This window comes from Corvus hawaiiensis, chromosome 18, assembly GCF_020740725.1.
Source record: "Corvus hawaiiensis isolate bCorHaw1 chromosome 18, bCorHaw1.pri.cur, whole genome shotgun sequence".
Classification (NCBI taxonomy): Eukaryota; Metazoa; Chordata; class Aves; order Passeriformes; family Corvidae; genus Corvus; species Corvus hawaiiensis.
Genome location: NC_063230.1, coordinates 11,522,164 through 11,549,186, shown reverse-complemented (window position 1 = coordinate 11,549,186; position 27,023 = coordinate 11,522,164). Strand labels below are relative to the sequence as shown.

Genomic DNA, 27,023 nt, shown 5'->3' with positions numbered 1-27,023 from the left:
CTAAATACCAGTTAAAGGGGGCTGAAGGCCAGGATGGTGCTGGGAGCAGACCCAGCTCCTTTCCCTCGGGAAGCGGCCGTTCCGTACCTGCGGCGCCGTCGGGGGGGGGCGATTTTCATGGGATAGGGGGGAACGTGGGCGGTGTCGGGGCCGCCGTCCTTGCAGGGGCAGGTGAAGGGGATCCTCTCCTGGTTACAGGCAAACTTGATGAACTTGCAAAGCTCCTCCTGCGTGAACATCTCCAGGGCGCTCCAGAAGAACTCGATGTGCTGGTCCGTCTCCATCAGTCCCACCTGGTACATGGTGTGTGCCTGAGGGAACAGGACACGCGTCCACTGCTGCTCTCCCCTCTCCCTTCAGGAATCTCCCCCACTACACTTTTAAATAAATTAAGTTCACAGTCTTACTCCTCTCTGCACAAACCCCACCCTATTACTTCCTGAATCCAGTGAAATCTTAATAAAGCCCCTTGGGGGCAAAGGGGTGTCCAAGCACAGGCCAGAGTTCCCCATGGATGTCCCGGCTGCACCAAAAGCAGAAGATTCTCCCCTCCCACCTTCCCACGGGAGGATCCCCCTCTCGTGTCCCACAAAGCACCTTGAGGAATTCCAGGTTGATGTAGGGAAGGCCACAGGTCCTCAGCTCCATCTCCAGGGGGGTGAGCGTGGTCAGGAGCTGCAGGGGGATGATGGAGCCCAGCCCTGCCCTCACTGCTGTCATGCACTCCGGGGTCTGCAGCTCCCGCATCCGCAGGCTCCGGATGGCGGCCGCGTACACGTCCTTGTTCTCCCACCTGCAGGGACACACATCTGGGATGAGGGAGGAGCACGTGGGAGAGCCCTCATGGCCCACCCCGTGTTTCACATGGAAGGGTTTTAAGGAGAGATCCTGATCTGGAATAATCCAGAGTGAGCAATACACGCTTTGCACTCCAATGCTTCCCAATCAATTCCGCTGTCCTCTGCTTCCGCCTCTCCTCCCACCTGCCCATCCCTCACAAGTGGGATCCACAGCTGGGACCAGCCCTGCTCCTCAGCTGTCTCTTACAGACCCAAATAGCATCAGTGATCCCAAGTTCTGCCGACTTCTCCCAAAGCAAAGCTTTCCCAGATCATTCCAACTTGGTACAAAAGCACCTCTGGAGATGCTGTGCTTGGAGAACCATTCCAGAGATGTTCTGTGCCATATCCCGCCTGGAAGGCTGCTCCTTACCCCACAGGGATGTGCCTGCCCCTGGGACACAGCTCCACCTCCTCCCCAGTGAGGCTCAGGTAGGTGAATTTGCAGCAGGGTTTGTTGGGGCAGTCGGGGCTCTCCGTCGCCAGGTGCTGGGAGGCGATTTCGGCACACAGAGCTTCCAGCTCCGTCTCGTCACTGATCTGTCAGGGAACAAGGACAAGGACCTGTGACCAGCACTGCAGTGCCTCGTCCCAGGTTCCCCACAACAGGGACTCATTCCAACAGCAAAATCCTGCACTGGGGGTTCTGCTCTGGTTTAGCAATTCCACATTCCAGTAAATCTTTCAGAAGCCGTAATTCCACCGTGCCCGGCAGCAGAAGAGAGCAGGGAACTTCTCCAGGGCAACAGGAGAAGTCAAAGAGGAGTCAAAACACCACCGAGGGCGGGCAGCAATGCACCCGTGGGGGAATCCTGAGAAAAAGGAGGGAACAGGGACCTACATTTTCAAATTTTTTGACGTAGTTGTAGGTGAGGATGTCGGCTTCCTGCAGATCCACGTCGGGATCCAGGGGCTCTCCCACCAGGGTCTTCCAGAAGGAGGGCAGGAGGTCCAGGGGCAGGGGAACATCGGCGCGGATGGCGATGCCCAGGAGCTGCCCGAAGAAGTGGAACAGCTGCTCCTCGGCGTAGGTGATGGGGCTGGGGGTCAGGATGTACTTCCCCTGTGGGAAAAATGGGGCACACAGGGCAGGATTCACCAGCTGCCCCAGCCTGAGGGGCTGTGTGTTAGCAGGCCTGTGGAAGTGTTCCTGACTGGAACAGGAAGGATGATGTTCAGCTGGATACCAGAGGATCTGCTCCAGCACTGCAGGGAGTCCCTGTATTTTACACACTGGTATCACCTTATCTTGGCACCTCCTGATCAAATCAACCCCAGAAAGTTGGTTCCCATTTTGCCAAGCTGTTGATCAGCACTAACAGGATTTTCTGCAGTTCTTACATCAGTCTGAGATCCAAGTTTTTCAGCTGTGGGATGTTTCTAGCCTGGATTTGCAGAGCCAGGTTTGCTACACAGTTGGTCTTAAGCTGAGGAAAAGGAGCTGTTTCCCACTCTGAGAATATTCCCAGGAAGGAATGATACCTCAGGTAGTGAGAATTCTCTGGACCATCAGCTTTATCTTGTTTCTAGAGAACATCTACTGCACAAAGTAAGACTCTAAATAGCATGGATGGAGCATTTTATTCTCCTGGCAACGTGACTGATCTTCCTAGTGACATTCCTGGGGTAAGGCCACAGAACAAAAATTCCTGGAAGTTCGCCAGTTTGGGACAGACAACCTCTAAATCAGACAGCTGAACCTCCTCCCTCTGAACTCTGCCCAGGAGTTTTAATTCTGCTCCATTTTGCATTTTGCTGCCTGGGCTCCTTCTCCAAGTACCTGTTGCACATGAGGTGCAACACGGGATTCACCAACTCCCAGCTCTCCCAGGATGTGGGACCTGCTTGGTTTCATGGATCTGAGGCCTCTCTGCACCTCTGACCAAATGTGTCCCACTCCTGTTCAAACCCAGCATTCAGAAAGAGAAGAACCCCCTCATTCTTGGCATTGGGATCTCACACCTTGTTCTTATTGACAGCAGAGCTGGGGCACAGCAGGAGCAGGGAGAGGGAGGAGCTCTGGAGCTCTTTACACACTTGCCAAAGGAAGTGACGGAAAGATCCACCTGGAAAAGAGAGAGGGAGAACAATGACAATATTCCTTTGTTCCCTGCTGAATTCCTAAGTGCTGCTTTGCTTTCCAGCACTCTAGAACAGCAGGAATATTTGTTCCACCAGCTGGCCTGCAAATGGGATTTGGTGCTGGATTAGGAGATGGATGGGGCTGTCCTACAACAATGGAGGCGATGCTCCAGGGATCAGCACAGATGCTGAGCCACAGCCAGAACATTCATCTCCTCATAAACACTGTCAGTGCCACCACAGCCCTTTGAAAGACAGGAATTCCCCTTGGGAGAAGGCCCCATGGAGCTCATGGCTCAGCTGATGGGGGCACACTCACTCCCCTTACACCTCAGGCAGGTGACAGGAGCTGGTGACGTGAGAAGTGTGTTCTGGGCTGACTCCCTATTCCCCCATGGATCTCCACCAAGGACCACAACCAGCACAGCCCACATGGATCTGGACAGCAGGGATCCCTCTGTTCTTTGGGATCTGCCTCAATACCCCACTGAACAGCTCTGCAAAGCTGAATCCCCTCACCCGGGGTTACACCCAGCCTCCTCCTGGAGCAAACACTGAGGAACCAGCACCCCAAAGAGAGCCAACGTCCTGGGGGATTCCATTCTTTTCCATGCACAAGAGAATTGTGCTCCTTAGCGTTTACATGAGGCACATCCTGGTGAAAAGCTGGGCTGTCTCTGGGGGATTTCCCTAACGTTACCTAGGCTGTCCCTGTCCCCACTCAGTGGTGCTGGTGACTCCCTGTCCCCTGTCCCCACTCCCTGGTGCTGCAGACTCCCTGTCCCCAGTCCCCACTCACTGGTGCTGGTGACTCCCTGTCCCCAGTCCCCACTCACTGGTGCCGTGCACCTCCTCCCCGGTGAAGCGGATGTTGAAGGCGTAGGTGGGGTCCCCCCCGCTGGCCAGTTTGACGCAGAGCTGGGACGAGGGGACGCAGCCCAGCTGCCGGGCAGCCTGGCAGAAGTAGGAATTCTCGGAGGAACGGATCTCCCCTGTTCAACACAAAGGGAAAAACCAAGTTCCAGCATCATGGATCAGCAGCAGGGCTGGGGGAAAGCAGCTCTGACTCGTTGCAAACGGGGTTTGGAAAGGATCGGTGCTTCCCGTACCTCCAACGATTTCCAGGGGATCCAGGGTGATTTCTGGGGCTGCGTGGTCAGCAGTTCTTTGGACAGTGGCATTGAGCACTCTGTTCATGACAGTGACTTTTGTGTCATAAAAGATTAAACCTGAAGAAACAAACACATTTCAGCAGAGTTCATCTACCCACCATTTTATTCCTGAAATTCTCCAGTGGACAATGGTAGAATAAAAATTTCCCCTTCATTAGGTAGGTGACACATGGCTAGTCCAATTTTTTTTAAAAAAAATACTTCATAGAATCATGGAATGGTTTCTATGATTCCACTCATCCAGTTCCACCCCCTGCCATGGGCAGGGAACACCTTCCATCATCCAGGTTTCTCCAAGTCCCATCTATTTGTTCCTCATGTTTTCTGGAATAAGAACACTGATGAACACAATTCCAATGTTCTATAAATAGGTCCCAGCAACTCCACCACAATCTCTGTAAACAGGAACACTTTGCCAAATAGTTTCCAGCAATCTGAGATGCTTTGACAGTAAAGCTACAGGCAAGAAATGATGTGAAAAAATAGGGCTGTGACACTGCCCCAAAAATACATTTAATACCTCATATCTCCATGAAGAGAAATCTCTCAACATTCTTCACTCCCCCACGCTGGTTTAGGAGTGTTTTTTTCCAGCTGGGCCAATACAAAAACCTCCTTTCACACAGTGACATCCCTGGTGAATTTTGTATCTTCTTCAGAAAACAAATCTGGGAAATGTAATGACCCAAATCGTGGGGTTTTTGGTGCCTAATGAAGGCTGTAAAAATCCTCTGATGCACTATAGGTATTTTCTTGATCTTGCTAATGCTACAACAACGAAGTCCTGGGACTTTCACCCGATCTGCTTGTGACTAAGTCAGAGTTTTGATTTATGGATACTCCCAAGAGGATGAAGACCCACAGACACCAAAGAGGGAACAACTCCCTCTGTGGTCACGGTGTCCATGAGCTACTCACAAGGATAATCCCCCTCTCCTTAAAAGCAAACCAAGAGAGAAGTGCCCTGCAGCAGTGCCCTGGGGGCAGTGCCCAGCTGACCTTTGGCCTCCTGCAGTAAGGCAGCGATGCTGTTCCCGTACATCTCGGTCTGGCGCAGCTCCACCAGCGGCAGGAAGAACGTCTCCAGCGTGGTGTTGAGGGACTGCAGCAGGGCAAAGCGCAGCCGCAGGCTCTCCACGGGGACATCTGCGGGGGGAAACTCCCAGTCAGAAGCAGGAACAGATCCTCCAGCTCCTGCAAATCCCAGCAGCTTTGGTCCAGAAGCCACACAAGCTCCTTCCAAAGCAGCCCCTCTGATCCCTGCACTGAGGATGTAGGAACAGCTGTGATCCCTGAGGTTCCTCCCTGGATCTCCAGTCTCTGGGTGTGAGTCCAGAATCTTCCACTATCACTGAGTTTTCCTCTTCGAGTGCTTAGAACAGGATTTAGGTGACTAAAATCTGCCTAAGTCCAGAATGAAAATCCAGTCTTCCTTCCCCTGCAAGCTGAACTCACCAGGTATTTCCAGCTCCAGCCTGAGCTAGGAATTCTGTGTGGAGAGCAGGGAGCAGCTGCAGTGCATCCCTGACTTTGCCCAAGCACACCCAAAGAGAGAGAAGAGCCAGACTCGGCACTCCCCTCATCCCACTGAGCCTCCAAAGGAAAGTCCCCCCCACCTGGGGACATCCAGAAGCCCTCCCCAGCTCGTGCCCTGAAAGAAGCCTCCGTGAAAACCACCCAGACATACTCAAGAGACGGGAAATCCTGGGATCTGCTGCATCAGCTGGATCCAGGTACACCTCGTGGGGGTGCAGGCGTGCAGGGGTGATGGCCAGGTGGCGGCACAGGCGGTTGATGTACTGCACCAGGGCCACGTCCATCTCCAGGCTCCACTTGCGCGACGCCTTCTGCGCGTGTCTGGCATCGATGCAGGCACACCTGGCAGGGGACAGGGGCAGAGCTGCTCACTCACAGTGCGCTGGGCAGCTACACCTGGAGTAGGACTACACCTGGAGTACAAGCTGGTGCCCTGCTCTTTGCTCCCCTTCCCTTAAGCATGACAAGAATCCCAGCGTGAGGCCAAGAGCTGATTTATCACCCCCATTCCTTCAGTGGTATTAAGTAATTAGGCACAAAGGCACAGCCTATTAAGCTCACTTAGTGCCTATCTCCTCTGGAGATGATAAGGGGCAATTAGCCTGTGGCCTGACACAGGGAGATAAGGAGAATTCATTTAAGGGAGTTTCTTCCTCTACAATAATAAAAAGAAGTTTAACAGTTCCCTCTTCTACAGCATTTCTGACTCAGTACCAACCCTGCCAGTTAAACAGTGCACTGGCTAGGGAAGGAAACCAGAAACAGACATGGAGCTACAGTTCTCTTCAGGATAATTTATTATACAGTTTAGAAGCTCTAAAGGACACTGTGGCATCTGATTTTGTTGGCCATGCTGTGCACAGAAAGTCAGGAACCTGCATTTGGACAGCACGTGACTTTTAAAACATATTTTGAGGAAATAAGCAATTTCCTCTACAGGCCTTGCAGCCACTGATGAAAGTGTTAAAGCTTCTTGGATTAGGAACACTTGGGATCAAGTTTTTTGAAGTGAGCACAGTATCAGTATCACCCTCTCAAAGAGCTTTGCAAGCTGTACCTCTCAAAGTGCAGGTCGTAGCCACAGGAGAGGATGGCTCTCCACACGCTGCGGATGTCCTGCTTGGAGCGGTCCACCACGAACCGGTGAAATCCATCCAGGGTCAGGTACTTCTCCTCAGGAACTGGCACCACAGACCAGCAAAGAGTTCATGACTTGCCATGACGTTCTCACCCCACACAGGAGCAGGAGGTGGCTGCTGCCAGCTTCCTCCTGCTCTCCCATCCCACCATGGATCCCTTCCTGGGGAGCTCTATCTATCACACGCTGGTCACGCTCACCTCAGTCAGTGGCACTGCCCTTTTTCACTGCCCTAAGGGGCTCAAATCCCCCACTGCCCTCTGGAATAGCTCCCTCTAACCCGGTATCAAGGATCCCTATTTGGCTGGATGCTGAAATTCCCCTTTTCTGAGCTAACCTGGCACTTCCTACAGGGAAGAGGGGAATCCAAACTCGTGTCTGTTCACTCTTCCACCTGACTAGAGAAAAGTTCTGAGCACAACCCCTGTCATGGCATGGCTGTGCTCCCTCCTCCACAAGTTCTGAGGTACCTCCATCATCTCCGTTATCCAATTTTCCACTTGTGGTTGAAGCATTTCCCAATATAAATTGAGAAGCACAATTTAAACCCACCTGGTTCAACCCCATAATATCCCAAACCCTCACTACACCAAAGCCTTGGAAATACACCCTTTAGGGAATTCTCTGCCTGGTTTATTGACATGTCCTACACACAGCTGCAAGAACTATTTGCTCTCATGCTGATGGGCCCAGAATCACAGACACACAAATAAAAGCAGAATTTTAAATCACTATTTTAAAAAAAATTAAGTTAGACTTGTTAGAAATAAAGACAAACCAAATCTATCGTGAGGTTATCTAAACATGTCAATAAAAAGATTTCTTTTCTATGATGCAAAACTAGAAAAAATTCCCTGCAGCTCCCACCTTCCTGTTTCTTTGTGGGAGACTTCTCAGGGTCCTTCTCCTCAGGTTTGCTCTTCTCAGGAGATTTGGGCTTTACAGTGGGTTTCTTCTCACTTAAGGCTGTTCGGCTGAGGGACAAAGTGGGTGTTAGGATCAAAAGTTTCCTTTCATCTGTTCAGAGAATCCCAGAATTGTTTGGGTTGGAAGGATCCTAAAGCCCAGCCAGTCCCACTCCTTGCCATGGGACACCTTCCATAGGTCGCTCCAAACCCTGTCCAACCTGATGTGTATTTTGGAATAAGTGCACTGGGATAGAATAATGATGAACACAATTCCAGTGTTCTATAAATAGATCCCAACAACTCCACCCCAATCTCTGGAAAAAAACACTTTGCTGAAGAACTTCCAGCAATCTGAGCTGTTCTGACAATAACGTCACAGTCACTTTCCCCATCCCAACACACGGAAGCACAGAGGGAGGGGGGATAAAAACCTGCATTTCTACAGTGAAATCCAACATTCCACAAGTGCCACAAGGCTGAGGACACCCACCTGACACTGTTGAGCATGGACTTCTCCTTGGTGGGGGGTTTGGTGACCGGGCGTTTGGTGCTCACCACCTTCACCGGGTGCTGCTCCTTGCCCGCCTTGTTGTACTTGCTCTTGTCAAATTTGGGCTTGGGAACTCCGTATTTCCTTAAAATCTTCCAACACAGAAAGTGAATGGTCACCCAGTGCTTTCAAGCGACACCAAAAGAGGCTGAGAACAGCTGGCAAAGCACTACCTGGGTCAGCTGGTCCTCCAGCACCTTCTTGGGAGGGCGGACATTGGTGAAGAAGACGTGGAGGAGGTTCCCAGGGGTTTGGGAATTGATCTGCTCCTTGCTGAGGTAAATGTCAGCCACCTTGATGGGCTTGGCTGGGGTCAGGCTCAGCATTTGTTCCGAATGGATGCAGCTTTTAAAGATCTCTGTGAGAACTTCCCGAGCACCTGGCACCAGTTTTTCACCTGATGAAAAGAAAAAAAAAAACCAAACCAACAACAATTTGGTACAGAATACCACGAGAATTGGTTAGAATTGGAAATGTGAAAATACATTTTGCATTCAGATAAAATATTCTATTACATGGCACTCGCTTTGAGATGGGAAATCACTTTTGCAGTAAAAAACCTGCTCCTTCTGCACCCCATTAAAGACAGAACTGGCCACATCCTCTAATTATTACTTGTGGGAGTAGTGGGGATGAAAAAAGCAGATTATTTATCATGCCAGGATAAAAATTACGCTGTGCAGACAGACACCAACACCTATCAACTGAACCAAGCAGTCAAAAATTATTTCGGCGGCTACTTTCTCAAAAGAAGTCCCGAAAGAATTAAATCAGTAGTTTTTTGGGTTGATGAGGAGTGGTTTGTTTATTTATTTATGATTTATTTGATTAGCTGGGTGGACAACTGAGCAATGTTCAGCTTGCAAATAGCTCCTGCAGGGATAAAACTTGCTTTGGAATTTCTCCCTGGCTCGTTGTCACCGCTGATTTATACAGAAAAGGAGAATCTGAGCCCTGCTCATCCCCAAAAATGCCCAATACAAGTGAGATTTGCCCATATCAAACCACCTACCTTTTATTGACTTATCATTGAAATAATCCTCTAGTGCTGGGCTCCCCTGGGTGTCAAACAAACTCTGATTTACAGTGGAAACAGTTAAAATCTCTTCAGTTGACATCTCCATGAGCTCATCCTCCCCATCCAGGCTGGACAAGCCAATGAGGTCACTGCTGTTGAAGAGGCTGGCTCGGATTTTCTCTATTTTAGCTCTTGACCTTATCTGTACAAACATTGAAATTAATTCACAGCAATTCTGAGAAAACAAATTCACTTCCATTCATGGGAATTTGGGGTTTAAGCTTTTTCCCCCTCCCCATCCAGATGATCATTATTGTTTCTCTTCTAACACTCTGCTGCATCAATAATTTGATGCCAAAATTCAGGTTCAGCCTAGAAAAGATCCTTTCTGAGAACATCTGCCCACTGAAATCCTCATGCTGGGAGTTAATCAGGCACAGCTCTGATCCAGCTATACCATGTGTGAGTCTGGAGACAGCCCTTGGGAACAGCAGGGAAGAGCTGAGGGGTCAGCCAGGTAACCTGGCATTATTCATAATTCTGCTGTCCCTGCCTCAGTTCTCCACTCAGAAAAATCAAAATTAGCACAGGCCTTGAAGCCTCAGCCACACAGATTGGGAAGGGGAACAGTAACTTCCTTTGATTCCTAGAATAACCACTGTCAGAGCAGCTCCAGACTTGGAATAGTTTCCATGTGAACACTCTGGCAGCTTTTTGTACACATTTAATTCTGTATTTCAATGATGTCTTAATGTCAATTAACAGCTCAAGAATAGCAACTTGCAGAGTTTCCATCTGAGTAAGCTGCTTTTCTTCTAAAAGGGGAACTGATACAATCCCAGACCATACAAAAACATCCCTCTCCATTCCCAGGCTATCAGGAATGGCTGGGCTTTTGGAAGGTCCTGATAAAATCTGCAGCAGGCAATTTGTGGAAGCAGCAGAGAGGGAGGTTCTTGTGCAGAGCTGAACACCTGGAGTGATGCAGCACCGATGGCAACCACCCACAATGCTTTTAGAAATTAATTTGGAACCAGACAGCAACAAAATTTATCATCTCTCCTAAAGTAGCTTTCTAGAGGAAACCATAGGTGGTTCAAAATAGGTGAAAATCCACTGATTAAACATTAAATAATTGCCTTGTGGGTCAAACCAAAAGGGCCCCAGTCTCTAAATTCATCTCAGCAGTGGCCAGAGCAAACCTTGGAGAAAGGCACATGAAAGAGGAAATGAACTGATCTTCCCCCTGACGTGTTCTCCCAGCCTCTGCAAATCAGTTTAAAGATTTCCTCAGCTGAAAGCTGCAGTGGCTGCTGTGCTCCACAGCTACCAATCCTCCAGGAACTTAATCCCTTAGGAATTTATTCACAGTCTTGGCTTCAGCAGCACCCTGTGACAAGCAGCTCTACAAGCTGCAACACACAAGACTTCTTCCCTTCTTCCTTCTGTTTTCCAATTACTGCTACTGGGTCCCCTCTGTCCTTTGAGACAGGGATTGCTCCCAACACTGTGAATGTGGAGCAGGGAATTCCATGTTCCTCAGCCATCCTGTCCAAGCTGAGAATTCCCAGTCTCCCTGGACTCACATGGCATTCTTAGACATACATTGACCCTGCACCCATGGAGAAAGAGCCAGTTCCTAGAGTGCAATCCCATTCTCCCAGAAAACCCCAGCTCCAGAGGCCCCTCTCTGTTACCTCCACCACAGCAAAGCCCTTGATGGGCCGTGACAGCAGCGGCTGATTGTCCAGAGATGTCACCGTGTACATGGAGCCCACGTCCGACACCGACGCCGTCTCCACGTTGTCCAGCGGCTCCCCAAGGCTGCCCAGGCTGCCCAGGCTGCCGGTGCTGCAGTGGGAAAGATCCAAACTCTCCTGGCTGGACACCACGTGCGGCTGTTCCAGCAATCCGGGTGGGATGGCCAGCTCCAGCCCTGCTTGGAACTGGTCCACTGAGATGTCGCTGACAGTCCGGGATATGCCCTGGGAGCTGCAGAGGGAAGCCTGGCTCGTGGATGCCGAGGCGCTGACGCTCATGGCCGGCGTGACGCTGCTGGAGCTGCTGATGTCCAAACTGTCGGCGCTGCTGGAAACCGTCGGCTTTTCCAGCTCCGTCCTGCACTCGCCTCCTTCTGCTTTGTCCTTGGTTTTTTTGGGATCCTCTTCCTGCAAAGGGATGTAGATCTCATCCTTGAAGACCCCCCCGTGGGCATTGCAGGCCTTCCTGATGGCATTCCTGACGGTGGCCTCCTCCAGGTGCGTGGGGATGCCGGAGATGACGAGCAGGCGGCTGTGGGCCGTGGGCCCCACCAGGGCCTGGCAGGCATCGGCCACGGCATCGTTGGTCACACCCAGCCCCTGGGGGTCCTTCTTGGTCAGGTGCCTGAGGATTATCAGCAGGGTCAGGGCTCTGTGGAACCACAGCATGTCCTCAGGCTTGCTGCCCCCGATGCTGAGGAGCGCCGCGTCCGTCTCGGCCGCCCTGGATGAAGCCCTTTTCCCTGAGGATGAGGTTTTTTCCCGCTTCATTTTGACTTTTTTCCTCTTGGACAGCAAGCTCGGGCTCTGTGGTGTCTGCCCTGGGGAAGACGAGGAGGAGGAGGAGGAGTCACTAAGATTTGGGGCGCTGGTGGATGAGATCACATTGGCTGTCACGCTCATGTTGATGGGCAAGGTGACTTCTGCCACAGCCAGGCACACTTCCATCAGGGCATGGAAGTACGTGGAGAATCTTCCCTGGTCGGCCACTCCGACCCCAGAGCCACCACAGGCATTCCCAGACACCCAGTTCTGGGTTTCCTCATCGTAGAGCTTGTGCAGCTCTGACTGCAGGGCCATGAGCATGGCCAGGCAGGGGTTCAGCTGCAGGGCAATGGATGAGGACAACCCTGCTGGATTCTTTTTCTGCTCCAGGTTGTGGATCTTGCGAAGCAGCTCGGCCAAGAGGTGAAAGATCAATTCCTTCACACACGCTGCCATGTCAGTTGTCCAGAGGAAATTCCCTGTGTGAGGAAGGCAAGGCATGGCAGTCAGCAGTTTCACTCTTAGCAGCTTTACAACACCAGCTGCAAAAGTAACTCCATTAAAAAAAGCACCAGAAAAGCTCATTGCAATGTCGTGTCAGCACTTAGACAGGAAGGTTATTCCAAGAACTGCAAATCAACAGAAAATTTCTGGAGTTTCAAGAAAATTTCCTTATAGTGGAAGAGCTCAGAAAATTTCAACTGTAATTTTTGTTTCCTAAACTCCCCACCTGAGCCAGCACATTATCAGCGCTCATTAATAAGGAGATACTCCATTCTCACCTAAAAATTCCACTACTTGCAAGAGAACTGAGGCAGGAATAGTATCCAGTTCATCTTCGGATTTTCCATCCCCATCTTCCAATTTCCAGGTTAAGAGCTGTTCTGTGAATGCCATTGCCAGGGGAAATTCCAGGGGGAGGGAATGCAAGACCAACACAGCTCCAGGAGGAGGAGACACTCCTAAGCAAAAAGGTCCAAGAAAATCCTCATCATGACTCTGAGCATTGATAAAAACAATATTACTGTAAAAACAGTAATATTTAAGATATTTTCAAGGCTAAACTTGTGTTAAGTGAGAATTTTCTCTGCAGCACCTTGTAATAAACAAATAGGAATGTTTCTCTATATTGGTAAGTTGATATAATCTATAATTATAAATTCACAGAGAACATTTTATTCACATAAAGAAACAGAACAATTTTGAGCCTGAACATATCTAAATATACATACAGAACTTGCCGCAAATTAATTTATTTCTGTCTGATGGGTACTGAAAACAACATCAGCAGAAGAACTTAAGGATCTCCAAGGGGAAGTTTTAAGAACTCACTGCACCCAGTCACCTTCACTGCTCTAAATCCCACTGTCTCTCCCTTAGGGCAAGAGTAAAAAGAATATTAATGATTTTTCTTGCTGGAGAAGCTGGGGTGACCTGAGTATTGCTACACTGCAGATATATTACTCTGTGGCTAAGAGGGTCCTAAAAACACCTAAAAAAGCAATAAAAAATTATTCTCCATCTGAAACAGCTCCTCAAACACCAACAGCACCAACACTGCAGAAATGAATATTTTGAATAAAATGTTTTGAATACAAACACTGCTGGGTGAACTCCTGGAATATAAAAATGAGAATCAGATGGTTGCCAGTGTTCGTAAAACCAGGCTTCTTTTGGTTAAGAATGAATTCCTCGTACAAAAATCCTGCCCTAAGCGCTGCTAGGACTGGTGAGCACACAGGAAGGTGCTCCAGAAGCCATAATAAAACTGGTCCGAGCTCTGAGAGGACAGTGAAGGCTTTTCCCTCGTGCTGTGGCTGTGCTCACCCAGTTTGATGTGCACCCTGTCCGTGGGGGTGATCACAGCCGGGTACTGGTTGGTGGTGGGGGGCGGCGTGAGGCCGGTGTTGGTGGGGGAGGCGTCGCGGGGGTAGCACACGGCCTCGATGAGGTTCAGCTGCCCGTTCCTCTTCACCTTGTGCCCCAGCCCATAGACCAGCACCCGAGCCCAGGGGGCCTTGTACAGGGACGAGCTGGGGAAACAGCAGCACAGCTTGGTTAGGCTCAAACAGGCTGGAAAACATCCCAGCCACCGCTCAAAACGAGTCTCGGAGAAGACAAAACTCTCAAAAAATCAGTAACTGCATCCCCGGGGCTGCCAGGCTCAGACCCAGCTCTGCCCCTCTCCATGACTCACTCTTTTCGGAATCCAGACTGACTTTCCTTACAGGACACGATCACAAAGGCAGCCCCAGGAAAATTCACATCCATGTTGACTTTGGATTCGGAAATTGGGAATTCTTCAGCGGGAAACTGTTCTGGTGCCGCCTGTAACAGGACAATTCCTCGTGAAAGATCCCAAACAGCAGCAAACCTCCTCCCTCTTCTGTATTTATAGACTGCTCTATAGCCAAAGTATTTAATTAATTGTAAATTATGACACAGTGGGAGGCCACTTCATTTCAATTCAATCCAGAGCATTGCTACTGCTTTGTGTGTTCAGTGTGCCCACTGCAATCAGGATAATAGAATCCATCCAGAGAAACAATTCCCTGTGAGGGAACCATCACGGAAATTACAATCACACACAGAGCAAGGGCTCCTGAGAAGGGAACCCAACACTCTCATAAAACATGAGAGAATGTTTTACCTGCAGAAAGGAGCAGATCTGTTTGGTGAGGTCCAACAGACTCTCCTCTCCCTGATGCAGCGTCCGAGTAATGGCCACAGTGAGCCACTCCCTGATGGCCTGGGAATTGCCCTGGTAGAAGAGGTCTGTGGCAGCACAGGTCTGGGAATGGATGCAGTGCTGCAGGGACTGGGCCAGGAGAATGGAGCTTGAGCTGATGGTTCCATCTGGAATAACAAGGAAAACAGCACAAATTTGGAGATCGCTCCAAATGTTTATGTAGCCTGGGAAACAAAAGGTGTAGAACACCTGGAAGATTCCCAACCTCTGTTTTCAAGTGGAAAACTCCTTGCCTAAAAGTCAGCAGGAGAAAGGATCCACCCAGGCCCAGCCTTGTGGCTGGGATGTCCTCTCAGTGCCAGCTGTGCCCCTCACCAGCCTCAGCCCAGGCCCTGGCGAGGGCGAACACGGAGCTGTGGGATCACCCTGGCTCTGTTCCCCTGGGAAGGCAGGAACACATCTATCCATTGCTGAAGTACAATGAGGATGAGTGACCAGAGGGAAAAGCAGCTTTATCTGTTCTCAGGCTTTCCCCACAGGGCAACCAGATCATTTTTGGGCAGCCCCAAGTGGCTCTCAAGCCCCGACACCTCGTGGCTGTCATCGTGCAGCTCCCAGGAGAAGTCAAGGAAAACCGAAGAGCAGACCTCAAAGGAGTGGGCAATTCACCAAAATGCCAGTTTGGGAATTGGATGTATTAGCAGGACCTGAATTAGATAAATTTTAAAGAGGAAAAACTAAATTAAAGCTTGCAAAACTATTCTTAAAGCCATGCAAAGTAGTGCTGTACTCTGCAAGAGGATCCTTTCCAAGGTGGCATCTGTTAGAGGCAGCCAAGTTCCAAAGGAATTGAAAGAGGGAAAAGGACTCTTTCCAAGGGTAAATAATCACTTTCTATTATTAATAACCTATATTTAGCACTTCCTACTTCCTCCTTATGCTCCAGCCATGTGACACACGTTTCTCTGCATGCAGAAGGGCTTTGTCACGATCACTGTCTTTGTCAACACTCACTCGAATGAGGCAAAGCTTCTGTTCCATGATTCAGCACAAACATTCTCTACCCACAGCTGGGAGTCCCGTGGGAAAAGGACAAACCACGTTGTGAATGAAGAACAGCTCCATTTTGAAAACTCTGAGACCCAACTGGCATTTAGCTTTACTACCCAGGGACTTTGAAGTGATCTCAGTTCCTTGGGGTTGTCCCACATGGATGCTCCCAGTGCCCCCAATAAACAGAAGATCACTGGTGACAAAGGGACAGGAACACACTGGGTGGGATCTTAGGACTCTTAGGATCTTAGGCTCTGACCTCTCCTGAACACTTTTAATTAGATCATGAGCAAGAATTTGAGTTTGGAACCTATCATTGAGGTCAGGAGTCCATCGAGACATTCTCAAATACCACCATTATTAACCAGCTAATAAAGACATACCAAATTCATTCATTTTTTTGTCCCCAGAAAAATACTGTACCAAAAAGAGCCGTGACAAAACCAAGTGTTTACCAGGAAGAGGTGGTGCAAGAAGCTGGTTGGAGAGCAGCTGCAGGTGCTCCAGGGTGATATCCCGGATGGCAGGAATGTGGAACAGCCGAGTGAACATGTGGGGAGATTTGGGAGCAAAGATATTGAGCAGAGCCATGCGACAGTAGAGCTTGGCCAGGGCAGCTTCACTCCTCAACAGCTCCCTAGGAAACACAAACGTTAATTCAATTAATTCCTTAACATTAAATCCAACCATGAAGTTTGTACTGCTTAAAAAGAAGCTGTAGCAGGTAACTGAACTACAAGAAATGCTCTTCAGGTAATTCAAATTCAGGTAATAAAGTGCCTTGTAACCACATTTCTTTTTTCACCTGTGAATTTGGATGTTGGTGTTATCCAGGGTGACCAATCCGTTGGTTGCAGTCCTCCTGTATCCTGCAGGTGGCCTTTCCAACATGTCAATGGGATACCAGTACCTCACCAGGACTCCCTCACTCCGCAGGTAGGTCTCTACTTGCACCAGTTCATTCACCTGCAACACCAAACCCAGCACTGTCAATAACACGATAATTGCAACCACATTTTTCCTTCCAAGAGAGCCCCAACCCAGCATCCTGAGCAGTCTGTGCTCACAGCTGTGTGATGCTGACCCATGAAAAGCCCTCCCAATGTGTCTTTACTCACTGAATCCACATCCAGAACAACCCCATGAAGGCCAAATGTCTTGAGCATGCCCCGAATGGCAAACTTGGGTAGAGCTGTTCCAACAGCGCTGCTGGTGACGTTGTTGCTGTCAGGAGAGCGAGTCACCACGGTGAGACCTGGCAGAAAGGGACATCAGGTTTGAAGGTGTTTTCCTCAGGAGACAATTTCTGCAGTAGATCCCAAAAAGCCTGAGCTTTTCTTTACCCCTCAGGATCCTTTGTGCTGCCCTTACCTTTCCGTACTTTGTCAATTGTGAATTTGTTTGCTTCATCTTTGATATCCTCGATGGTGGGAAGGTAGAGATCCCTTGGGATGCCTCCGTTTTCCTCGTACAGGAATTCCACAGTTTGCCTTGCTATATCAACCATTCCTGAAAGACAGCAGGGAGGGAAGTTATTTCCCTCAGCCACTTGAAATTTCTTATTCTCATTAAGATCCCAAGCAGGTGAGTTTTCTAATTACTTAAATACTCTCTCAGTCAGGCTGAAAGATGGAAATTGGGAGTTTTCCTGAGAAAGCAGAGCTTTTCCTGAGCTGAAGGCTCAGAATTTCTACCTCGCTCTTAATGTGACTTTCCCACAAACACATTGTCCTGCCAGACCTGAATTCTGCAAGACTCCCAAATCTCATTATTATTATTTAAACCTCGTAAGTTTTGCCTGGATAGTCACAGACAGAAAATGCCTGGATATAGTTTCTTCCCCAACTGTTATTCCAGAACGCTTCTGTGTCCACATCACAATGAATTCTGTCACTATTTCTGAAACCGCTTCCCCTATTTAAATAGTCCAACTTAGTAAAAGTGTTAAAGAAAAAGCATGAGCACAAACCAAATTCTAAGCACTGGAGGGAAACAGCAAGTGAATTTTTGTTTAAGTTTTCCAGCCCTGAATAGGGTAAAATATGAAAGAAACACAGGTGTTCTCTCACACTTCCTGCCCATCACAGAAAACAACGTGCATGGAAATAACTACAGCCATACCTAACTGTAAAGCTCCTTTAATCTGATCCAGCCCAGACTTCCTCTCAGCCTCATTACGGAATCTTCTCCTAATTGTAGGGAAAACTTTGGTTTCCCAGGCTTTGACCAAGAGGGCATAGTGATCCTCCTACAAAGAGAGAAGTGTTTTAGAACACCAAGAAGTGGTAAGCTACCAGCAGCTGTATTTCTGTTAGGGAAGCAGGAACAACTCTTGTGGCCAGATTTCAAAACCTAAATGACAAGATCTGGTTGTAGGTTATAAGTTAGAGGAGGCAAAGTTTGCCACATTCCTCACCCTGGGAATATCATCGTCATCATCATCATCACTTTCATCATCTGCAATAGGAGGGGGGTGAGGATCAGGGCCTGAGGTGATGAAGTTCTCATAGCTCAGCTCCATTTTATAGTGGCAGGATGTGTCACTGTCGTACTCTGCAAGACACCGACAGAAATAATGAGATGCTAATGCATGCAAAGACATCCCATGAAATTGGAGCTACACAACATTCCATGCTCTCCAGGCAGGGGGTGGGAATGCAATTCCTTTTGACACAGCATAACCAATTGGTGATCCAATCCACCGTAACATCCTATTGTATCCCAAGCCCCAATGAGCTCATTTCTCATTGTAGCTGCGCTAATTACGAATAATTTGTGTATTCATACAGAGGAAGACCAAAGAAGATGGTTTTAATTGCCTTGTCTAAAATCAGATAAACATGGCTTTCTGTGCTACTGCCCCACCTAAACAGGCACTACCTAAGGAACAAGGACTGCAGCCAGGCTGGGTTTAAATCCTATTTCTTTGCTTGGCATTTCTGCTGGGAAAGCTTTAAAAGGAATTAAAGGCACTTTACGTTGCTGAGCTGTGGCGACAGCGGCGATCCTGCAGGGGGGCCCGTGGGTGCCAGGGTCGGAGGCGATGCTGGTGCCAGCATCATTGTCACTGTCAGAGGCCATGGCAAAGGGCAAGGCCTCGAAGTTGGCACTGATCTCCTCGGCCAGGTCGAGGCACAGGTCGGCGGCATTGCGGTGAGCCTGGCCCTCGGCGTAGGCGAACGGCCGCGAGCCGAAGTTGGCCCGCACCTTGGTGTTCTGCAAAAGGATGCAGGGAAGCTCTCAGATCCTGCTCTGAGCCCTCACTCTGCCTCAGTCAGCAGCTGATCACACCTCCCCACCACGAGGATGCCCAGCTGGCACTCTGGAAAGCTTTAAGCTGCCAAACACACGCTTTGAACTCGCCTGCTTTCCAGCTTCAAGTTGCAGCAGCCTGAGCTGGGTGCTTTGAAGCAATGTCAGTGCTAGCAAGGAATGCTAAGAGAAGGGCTCCTGGCACAGCACAGGGCGTCCTGCCAGGCCAGCTGCACACTGCTGTGCTAATGGGCAGGGAAAACCAAAATAATGACACAACACATGCATCTGGGAGGGCCAATGAATACCTCAGCCTACCCGAGAAAGGTAAAAACGATCAATTTGCTTTTCTACAGAGCAGGCTCAATATTTTATATCATGTTTTTAATATTGCTGGAAGTACACTGAATGACAAATACAAACTTGCCTTTTTCTGAATGTGGACAACTGGCCACATTCCACCAGACACATCCTCTAGGTAGGGCACAAGTCTCTGCCCACAATATGTAAAATAAACTCTGCCCTTTGCTGGCTGCCCTGGAGGAGGGGGAGTTCCTTCTGTTCTTTCCCATCCAATTCCTGCTACATCACCTGGAGAAAAACACAATCACAAAAAGGATTTGATCAGTTTTCTCATCCAGCATTTCCCTGACATTTAGAGGATTTTCTGATGGAGCAGATAAGGATTTTAGCCGTGCTCTCACATACCAGGGGAAAGAGTCACGTCCAGTCTGACACTCTTCCACTGCAGCAGGCTGGAGCCATTGTAATGCACTGCTCGCCCATTGCTGAGGGGCAACAAGGACAGAATGAGACAGAGCATTGAGACAGAGCAGGATCACAGCCCACCAAAGCTGTGATACTGAAACTCTCCTTATTTTGCAGAGATATTCCAGTCCATCATTTTAGCATTTCAGTTAAAAAGTATGTATTGCCCACTACAGCCTCCTCCCCAGTTTGCTGACAAATGCACTGAGCATGGTTTTTGATGTGCACCTCCAACCTACTTGTGAAAGAGGCAGGTGCCCACTGGGTTTGTCCAAGCTCCATCCCGTTTTTCAGCCTCTGTGGCAAATCCAAAGGAAACTATTGGCCCAGTGTCATCATCTGTATCTCCATAGGAAACCACTTCAATTTCCCAGTAGAATGACGGTGCCTAGAAATAAAAATAATAACACGTTTTTAAAAATTATTTACAAAACAAAGGTTGAGGAGGCAATTTTCTTGCTTTTCCTTCTCATGCCCTGTTGGATATTAAATGACAAAGTGCTGTAGAGCTGTGAGGTCTCACCTGCACTGGGACTGGGGAGGTGGCATAGATAAAGGTGCCCCGAGGAAGTCCCCCGCCTGCACTGGGATCAGCCAGGAAGGTCACAGCAGTGAGGTGTGAGGAGAACATGCAGGCTCTCACTGGGGGGAACACCCTGGATGGGCTCCACGTGATTTCTTTGGGCTGCAGATACAACAGAGCAGTTTATTCTACCAATCACAATTCAAGTCACCCACTAAAATACAACCACACAGTTTATGAGGTGCACGTTTAAGACAACTACAACAAATCACATCCCAATGCAAAATTCACAAGAAATTCACATTAAAGGAGATAATTCAAGAAGAATCCTCCCAGTTTGGGCAGCAGCAGAGGGTTCTCTGAGGGCAGAGGGCTCAGCACTGTCCCTGTGCTCACCTGTCTCCTGTCTGCTTGGAGGGGAGGAGGAGGGGGCCGAGCACAGTCGCGGTACAACATCCGTAACCTCTCACACTGCATCTCCACAACCACGAGCCTCTCCCCTGCAACAACAACCCAAACCAGGCATCAGCTTCCAGCTGCTTCCTTGAGTCCAGCAGTGTGATCTTAGTACAGAAATAAATATGGTATTTGCACTTTGAAGAGGTTTGATCAGCCTCGCTTACCTGAACTATGAAATTAAGGGTAAAATACAACGTATGCAAAGTGTTTTCTCATGTTTAATTTATATTTGGTTAGCAAAGATAATGCTGTGTTAATTAAGATATAAAGTTATCGAGCAAGTTTATGGCCCAGCAAAGGCAGGAAAGCAAAAAAAATCATGCCTACTGTCAAAAAAATCAATCCTTGCCCTTTTACACCAAAATCCCTTGGCTCCTACCCTTCACTTCAGCCACTTTTCCTCTGGCATGTTCCTAAAACTTGCCCCTGAACTGAGATTTCCGCTGGGCCCATTGCTGATCCTTAAACAAGGAGAGCTCAAGGACCAGGAATATAAGAAAGCATTGCAAAAACCAGCAAAAAAGGTGATCAAAAGAAAACATACAAATGATAATGTCAAGGAATACAGAGTAGGATATGCTGGAAGCAAGCGAAGTAGAGAGTGCAGAGGAGAACCAGTCCCAGGACTTGCTTCCTTGATACACAGAATAATCATGTTCTGGGCTAAATTAATGCCTAATGTTTAATGATTTAGGCTGATTATTAGCTGGTCTTACATCAGCAGCTCTGCAGCTGTGACAAGACACCCTGTCCTGTGCCAGTTCTTAAACTCTGAGTGGCTGGAGGACAAAACACTGAAATGATTTTAAAAGCTGCTTTCTCTCTGACCCGAATATGCCAAGAAGGTGTTGGCTACATACCAGGGCTGCACTCCTGGGCCACCAAATTCAGAACTTCTACAGCAGCTGGGCACTGTTGAATGAATTCTTCACAGAATGAGCTGTCTTCCAACAGCTGAGCCATCACCAGGCATGCTCTGGAGAGAAAAATAACACATTTAAAGTGTTACAAAGTGTGTGCTGAATTCAAAGCTGGCTTTACAGTAGTGAATTCAAGGGTGTTTTAAGAGTAGTCTTAAACTTAACTCTGATTTTAGCTGGACCCTCCCCAAAGGCAGCTTTTTGCTGCTTCATAGATGGATTTACTGAAGCATTTGCTCAGTGTGTTACAGGGACACTCATGAACAACACCCAGACACTAAAAGGGAGCAAGGAGGAATTTTTACTGCCAACACCCCTAGAGGAAGGGCACAGGAACTCATGCAACTCCCTTGGATGTTGGTGCACAAAGCCAGGACTCACCTGGTTCTTATTTCAGCAAGGAGCCGGACCACTGCCATTACTGGGGTTGAGCCATCTCCTGTTGCAGGAAGTGAGGTGTGAATAGAGAGACTTCCCTCCTGAGGGAGCAACATGGACTGGACTGCCTGTACTACCTTCTCAGTAATGGACAGTTTATGAAGAGGCAATGCCTGATGGTGGGGGGGCACGGTAAAAAGTTAAATTCAAGTAGTTAGTTTCTAAGAAATGAGGGTGTTTTATTACCTGGAGTTAATTCTTAGATGTTACTATCACAAAATCAGCACCAAACACCAATAAAAGAAATAAACCCACCCCAAAACCAAGCTAGAAATTAACCAAAAAAACCCCCAACCCAGTATGCAATGGAATATATTTAAGCACAAAAGATGAATATTCATGTTACTTGAATGAGAAATTAAATATATTGTTAATATATGCTTAAAACAACAAGGCAAACTTTACAAATCATTTATAAGCAAAGATGAAACCTTTTTTTTACATGCTGCAGATTAACAATCAGTATGCTGTGACAGAAATAAAGCAAGAATCGAGATTATACTGAATATTGGATATTTAAAACTCCCATACCTCAGATCTTGGAACATAGAGCCTAGATAATGGAATAGTTAAAGTGTCTGATGCCTGGGAGGTCTTTCTAGTGTCTATAGTGGTGGGTGGGAATTTGACCGTAGCTATACCTTCTTGCTCATTAATAGATGCCACAACTCCAATGCTTCCTGCTATTCCTTTGCCTAAAACCTACAACCAAAGAAGGGCTGCATGAGATTGAAGGTGTCACAAGCAGGAATCCGTGTTTGACATCACACACCAACTGCACACACAACCACACGGGGGTGTTGTAGCAAACAAGCTCCACACGCTGCTGTTCCACAAGCACATCTTGCTCCCAAGGATCCCAGGGCAGGGAAAACCTCAGGAGAGCAGCAGCTCTCATCTAAGATATCAAATGTGAACAGTGCTGAATTACCTGAACTTCAGAACCTATTTTAATTGTCTCCTTAAAGCCACCCAGAGCACACAGGGCAGCCACTGCCTGCCGAGCAATCCTTTGAAGTTTAGCCAGTTTCCTTCCACTGCTACTCCCATTCTCCAAAATGCTTTCTGCGTATTTCCCAAGCTGTGGAATGTACATCAGAGCCCGAGACAGAACCTGAAGACAGAAGCAAAAATACCAGGGAACGACTTCAAAGCACAGTTCCAACAAAAACCAGTGCCCCAAGCCTCCAGCCCACACAGTCTCAGAAGAATCGTTTTTGTTCTTGAAGAGAATTATGTAACTCAGAATATTCCACGTTCTCTGAAGTGTGAGCACCATCAAAGCCATGACCATTCCCTGGTAACTTTTAGGATAAATACAATCTTGGCAAAAGTCTTTGCTGAGGATTTCACCTAAGGAATAGATTAGGTGCTGGGGGATTCAGAGGAACATAAACCCAACGTGTTTTGTTCCAGCCAACACTTTGTACCCTCAGAGGCCACAGCCACGAGAACAGCCAAGGTAGAATAACCTGCCACAGGCAAGGGAACTCCCTAACAAACAACTTTGTTAATGCCTGAAAAGAATGACAGCAATTATCTAATGATGGGTCAATTTTGAGTATTTGTCCCACCCTGACAGCTGAGAAAGGGCTGGGTCTGTGCAGTTCCACCCTGGTGTGAACTGTTTCTGTGCTATATCAGAAAGGAGCAGCTCAGGCCTTGCTAATCATTAGATTCTCTAACTACTCAACCCCCAGTGAGGAATGTGCCACTCGTGGTTGTGTTTGCTCACTTTTTCAGCAGTTGTTGTCCAGATCTGAGCTGCATTGGACTCTGGGGCCATGAGCAGGCTGTGCAGCAGGGCAATCACCTCTGCTGCCATGCTGTTTGCAACGTGCCCGCTGATGAACGGCCTCACAGGATCCGTCCTGCGCAGGAGACACAGGCAATTGGACCATTCAGTTCAAAACCACAGAAGGAAAAGAAGCTTCAGTTGTCAACAAGATACAGCACAAAAAAGGAAGCTTATGAACAGCCAGATTATTTTTTGGGAGAGCTACAAATATCGGTAGAGAGAAAAGCAGAATGCAGACTGAGGGATTTACCTGGCGAGCTCTGAATTCCTCTCCCTGCAAATGGATGTTTGTGCAGTCTTCTTTTTGTCCCCAGTGGACAAGCCACTGCTGGTCTCTGGATTGACAGTCTCTATGGGTGGCCCCACACTCACTATCAGCCCAGATTGTGCCCACTTGGTTGCTTTTCTAAGAGCTGCAGCAGCTTCTTCTGTAATGACCTCGCAGCAGCCACTCTGCAAAGGAAATGGCCATGGAAGGCAAATGTCAGATCCACTTGGGTCACTCTGCTCTCTCTGCTCATGTAAAAGTGCTGAGAACACAGCAAAACCCCCTCCTGGGGGTAGATTAGTCATAGGACAAGTTCTGTCTCTTGCTTTTTGTCATCTACAGAGAGATCAGGGATCAATTCACTGACTTTAACATTCCATTCTTAGATTAACAGTTCAGTTTCTCTGATCAAAAAGCTACAAGTGAGTATTTCTGGTGCAAACACTCAAGAACATGCCTGAAAATAGACATGAAATTTTAGTTCAAGTGTGTGGCTTAAAATTTGCACTATCAATGTGCATTAAATACTTGAGAAAAGAGAATATTAAACGGGCTTAAACCTGACCTACAACGGTTGCAGGAAGCATCAGCTGAAATTCTTTTTCATCATTTACCCCTGTATGGGATCTGTATTTACAGAGGTGAATGATGAATAAAACAACATTTAACAAAGGGGACTTAACATCAGTAAAACCCAAGAATTCTGACTGGCCACCAATTTTTAGGATGTTGAACAATTCCTTAGTTATTCCTCCTCTTACTTTTGTCATGTCCCGATCCATCTTCACCACCTTCTCCATGTTGGCTCCAGTCCCCAGTCGGAATGGGCGGCCTTCTGAGCTACTGTTGCAGGGGAAACAAAACACAGGAGCTTTGTTCTCACTGCTGGAAAACACAGCTGAGCTACACAGCCCGATTTCATATATTAGGGGTGGTTTGAAATGATTTGAAGCCACCCTTGCAGCTGAATGCTCAACAGCAAGAGAAATATGAGGCAGTTAAGGATATACCCCATTTACAGAGGGAATTTAATCCTATTGAATGCATTTATTTGCAATGCAATTTAACTTTTTCCTCCTGAACAAGTCTCATGAAATGGTTTTTATTGATCACAAATGCCCAGGGCTCCGAGTTCACCTTTCACTTGTACCTTTCAGTGTAATTTTTAGAGTACAGGTTCAAAATCAACCCATGGAGTGAGGGAAGATGAAACAACACAAAATGCAGGAGGTGACAGCATTGGGCTGTTTGACACTCAGTGATCCCAACATCCAGGTGGGTGCTGAGAATACCAAAGAATGTTTAATAGCAAATTAGTGTCCAACTTATGCATTATTAAATCAGTGCTTTTAAAGCCACTTTGCCTTGACAGTTCTATTTGTTAGTCCTGCCCAGCCTGTCACACCATAAACAAGATCAATGAGATTCCATCACAAACACAGAATCTAAGGAGCTAATTTTTCATGTGATTGTTTTCAGACAGATGATGTTCCTGTGTTCCTTTGCATTATCTTATTGCTTTGCCAGTAAACACAACACACTGGGCAGACACTTTGCTGTCCCATTTACTCTTCTATCTAGGATGTATTTTTCTGCAGCTGAGCACTGGAAAAAAGGAGAAGATAAAGTGAATTGGTAAAATTGGTTCTAATTTCAATCCAGTGAGCTGAGATTACCTTAGTAAAGGCTGGAGGACTTCATGGGAGGACTGATCTTCTCGTTTATGGATAAAAATAGAGAGTTTACCATCCACTGCCTCACTTTCTTCTCCAGGATCTTTATCACCTTTTATGGAGTTTTTAGGGCTGGCTTTTGCCAAGATAGTATCTGGCTCAGAGGCAGTTGGAGAAAGGACCGTCTGGCAGCCTTGAAGCAGAAAGGAGAAAAGGAAACAAAGAAACACAACCATGAATTTTCTTACCCTTGGAACTAATGCTGACACACCTGGGATGTGTCTGAAACATCGCTGGGACACCCACTTTGGTCTGAGGACAGGGAAATTAGGAAGCAAATGGAAAGTCACAGGAATATCCTACTTTCAGCACTGACAGATACCTCCCAATAGCTGAGCTTTCTGTCAATAAAAAAGCTCCTGGAACAAACAGATTACCCAGAGAAGTTGTGGCTGCCCCATCCCTGGGAGTGGACAGGGCTCGGAGCAACCTGGCATAGTGGAAGGTGTGGAAGGGGGTGGGACTGGATGGGCTTTAAGGTGCCTTCCATTCCAAGGTTCCATGAAACATGAGTCCCTTGGGCACAACACCAAACAGCTGCTGGTACCTGGCACGACATAATCCGCCAGCTTTGCCAGCAGCAGGGAGGCAATCTTGGAGGCTGGGTCACTGGGATCATCCTGCTCACTGTTCAGAGAGGGCACTGAGTAACTCCAGGGAGGCAATTCCACGTTTCCACAGTCCTCAACACTCATGAGAGGCAGCGCAGCACGACACAACTGCAGGATTATAAGGACCAGCTTTGGAGAAGGACGCTGATCCAAGAGGAGGGACAGAAGCTTGGACACACAGGCTGGTTGGCTCAGGATGGCTTTGCCAATGTGACTCCTGAAAGGGAAAAGAATCTTGAAATTAAAACCAAATTAATTTATTATTTACAAGATGTATTAAAAGCAATTTCAGTGTCTGACAAAATATCTGCAACAGTTCTTCCGTAACTTGACAGCACTGATTAAACACTAAGATTAAGGGTCAGTTTTAGAATGGTTTGAAAAAATCCACCAAAGATCCCACATGGGCTTTGATACATAGGAAAAAAATACTCCAGAGCAAAGGCCTCATACCTTGAGAGGTCATTCAGAAGGCTGAGGACATCCTGAAGTGCATCATTCCCTGCAGCCTGGTTGCCACAGCACTCGGTGGCTCTGGCCAGGTGGTTGGTGAGCAGGCTGGAGACCTGCCTGGCCAGCCCAGAGTGAACAGCGTCTGTGGAACCCCCTTTGGAAGGGATGGAAGAATACACAGCTGTAATCCACAAAAATCAATGTACACACCACAAAAATAACCCCTGATACATCCATCACTAGCCAACAGCCACGTGTCTGTAAGTTTATGTGCGTTATGGGTGAATTCT

General features: G+C 47.9%; 1 protein-coding gene across 1 annotated transcript in view; it reads right to left on the bottom strand.

Moving 5' to 3' along the window:
- HECTD4 (HECT domain E3 ubiquitin protein ligase 4) overlaps nt 1-27,023 on the bottom strand; it is a 66,879-nt gene that overhangs the window by 3,087 nt on the left and 36,769 nt on the right. The window contains 42 exon segments of the mRNA XM_048323184.1: nt 88-106; nt 108-311; nt 598-793; nt 1,213-1,379; nt 1,681-1,902; nt 2,802-2,905; nt 3,758-3,913; nt 4,031-4,150; nt 5,093-5,239; nt 5,781-5,971; nt 6,687-6,810; nt 7,635-7,741; nt 8,166-8,317; nt 8,399-8,622; nt 9,238-9,445; nt 10,941-12,247; nt 12,551-12,730; nt 13,596-13,801; nt 13,966-14,096; nt 14,419-14,624; nt 15,966-16,147; nt 16,316-16,476; nt 16,629-16,765; nt 16,882-17,019; nt 17,632-17,758; nt 17,927-18,063; nt 18,489-18,726; nt 19,190-19,353; nt 19,471-19,550; nt 19,770-19,918; nt 20,054-20,215; nt 20,450-20,553; nt 21,373-21,488; nt 21,814-21,983; nt 22,402-22,572; nt 22,802-22,984; nt 23,606-23,741; nt 23,919-24,121; nt 24,698-24,779; nt 25,613-25,802; nt 26,217-26,497; nt 26,734-26,887. Of these exon segments, the coding sequence (XP_048179141.1) occupies nt 88-106; nt 108-311; nt 598-793; nt 1,213-1,379; nt 1,681-1,902; nt 2,802-2,905; nt 3,758-3,913; nt 4,031-4,150; nt 5,093-5,239; nt 5,781-5,971; nt 6,687-6,810; nt 7,635-7,741; nt 8,166-8,317; nt 8,399-8,622; nt 9,238-9,445; nt 10,941-12,247; nt 12,551-12,730; nt 13,596-13,801; nt 13,966-14,096; nt 14,419-14,624; nt 15,966-16,147; nt 16,316-16,476; nt 16,629-16,765; nt 16,882-17,019; nt 17,632-17,758; nt 17,927-18,063; nt 18,489-18,726; nt 19,190-19,353; nt 19,471-19,550; nt 19,770-19,918; nt 20,054-20,215; nt 20,450-20,553; nt 21,373-21,488; nt 21,814-21,983; nt 22,402-22,572; nt 22,802-22,984; nt 23,606-23,741; nt 23,919-24,121; nt 24,698-24,779; nt 25,613-25,802; nt 26,217-26,497; nt 26,734-26,887 (7,836 nt within the window).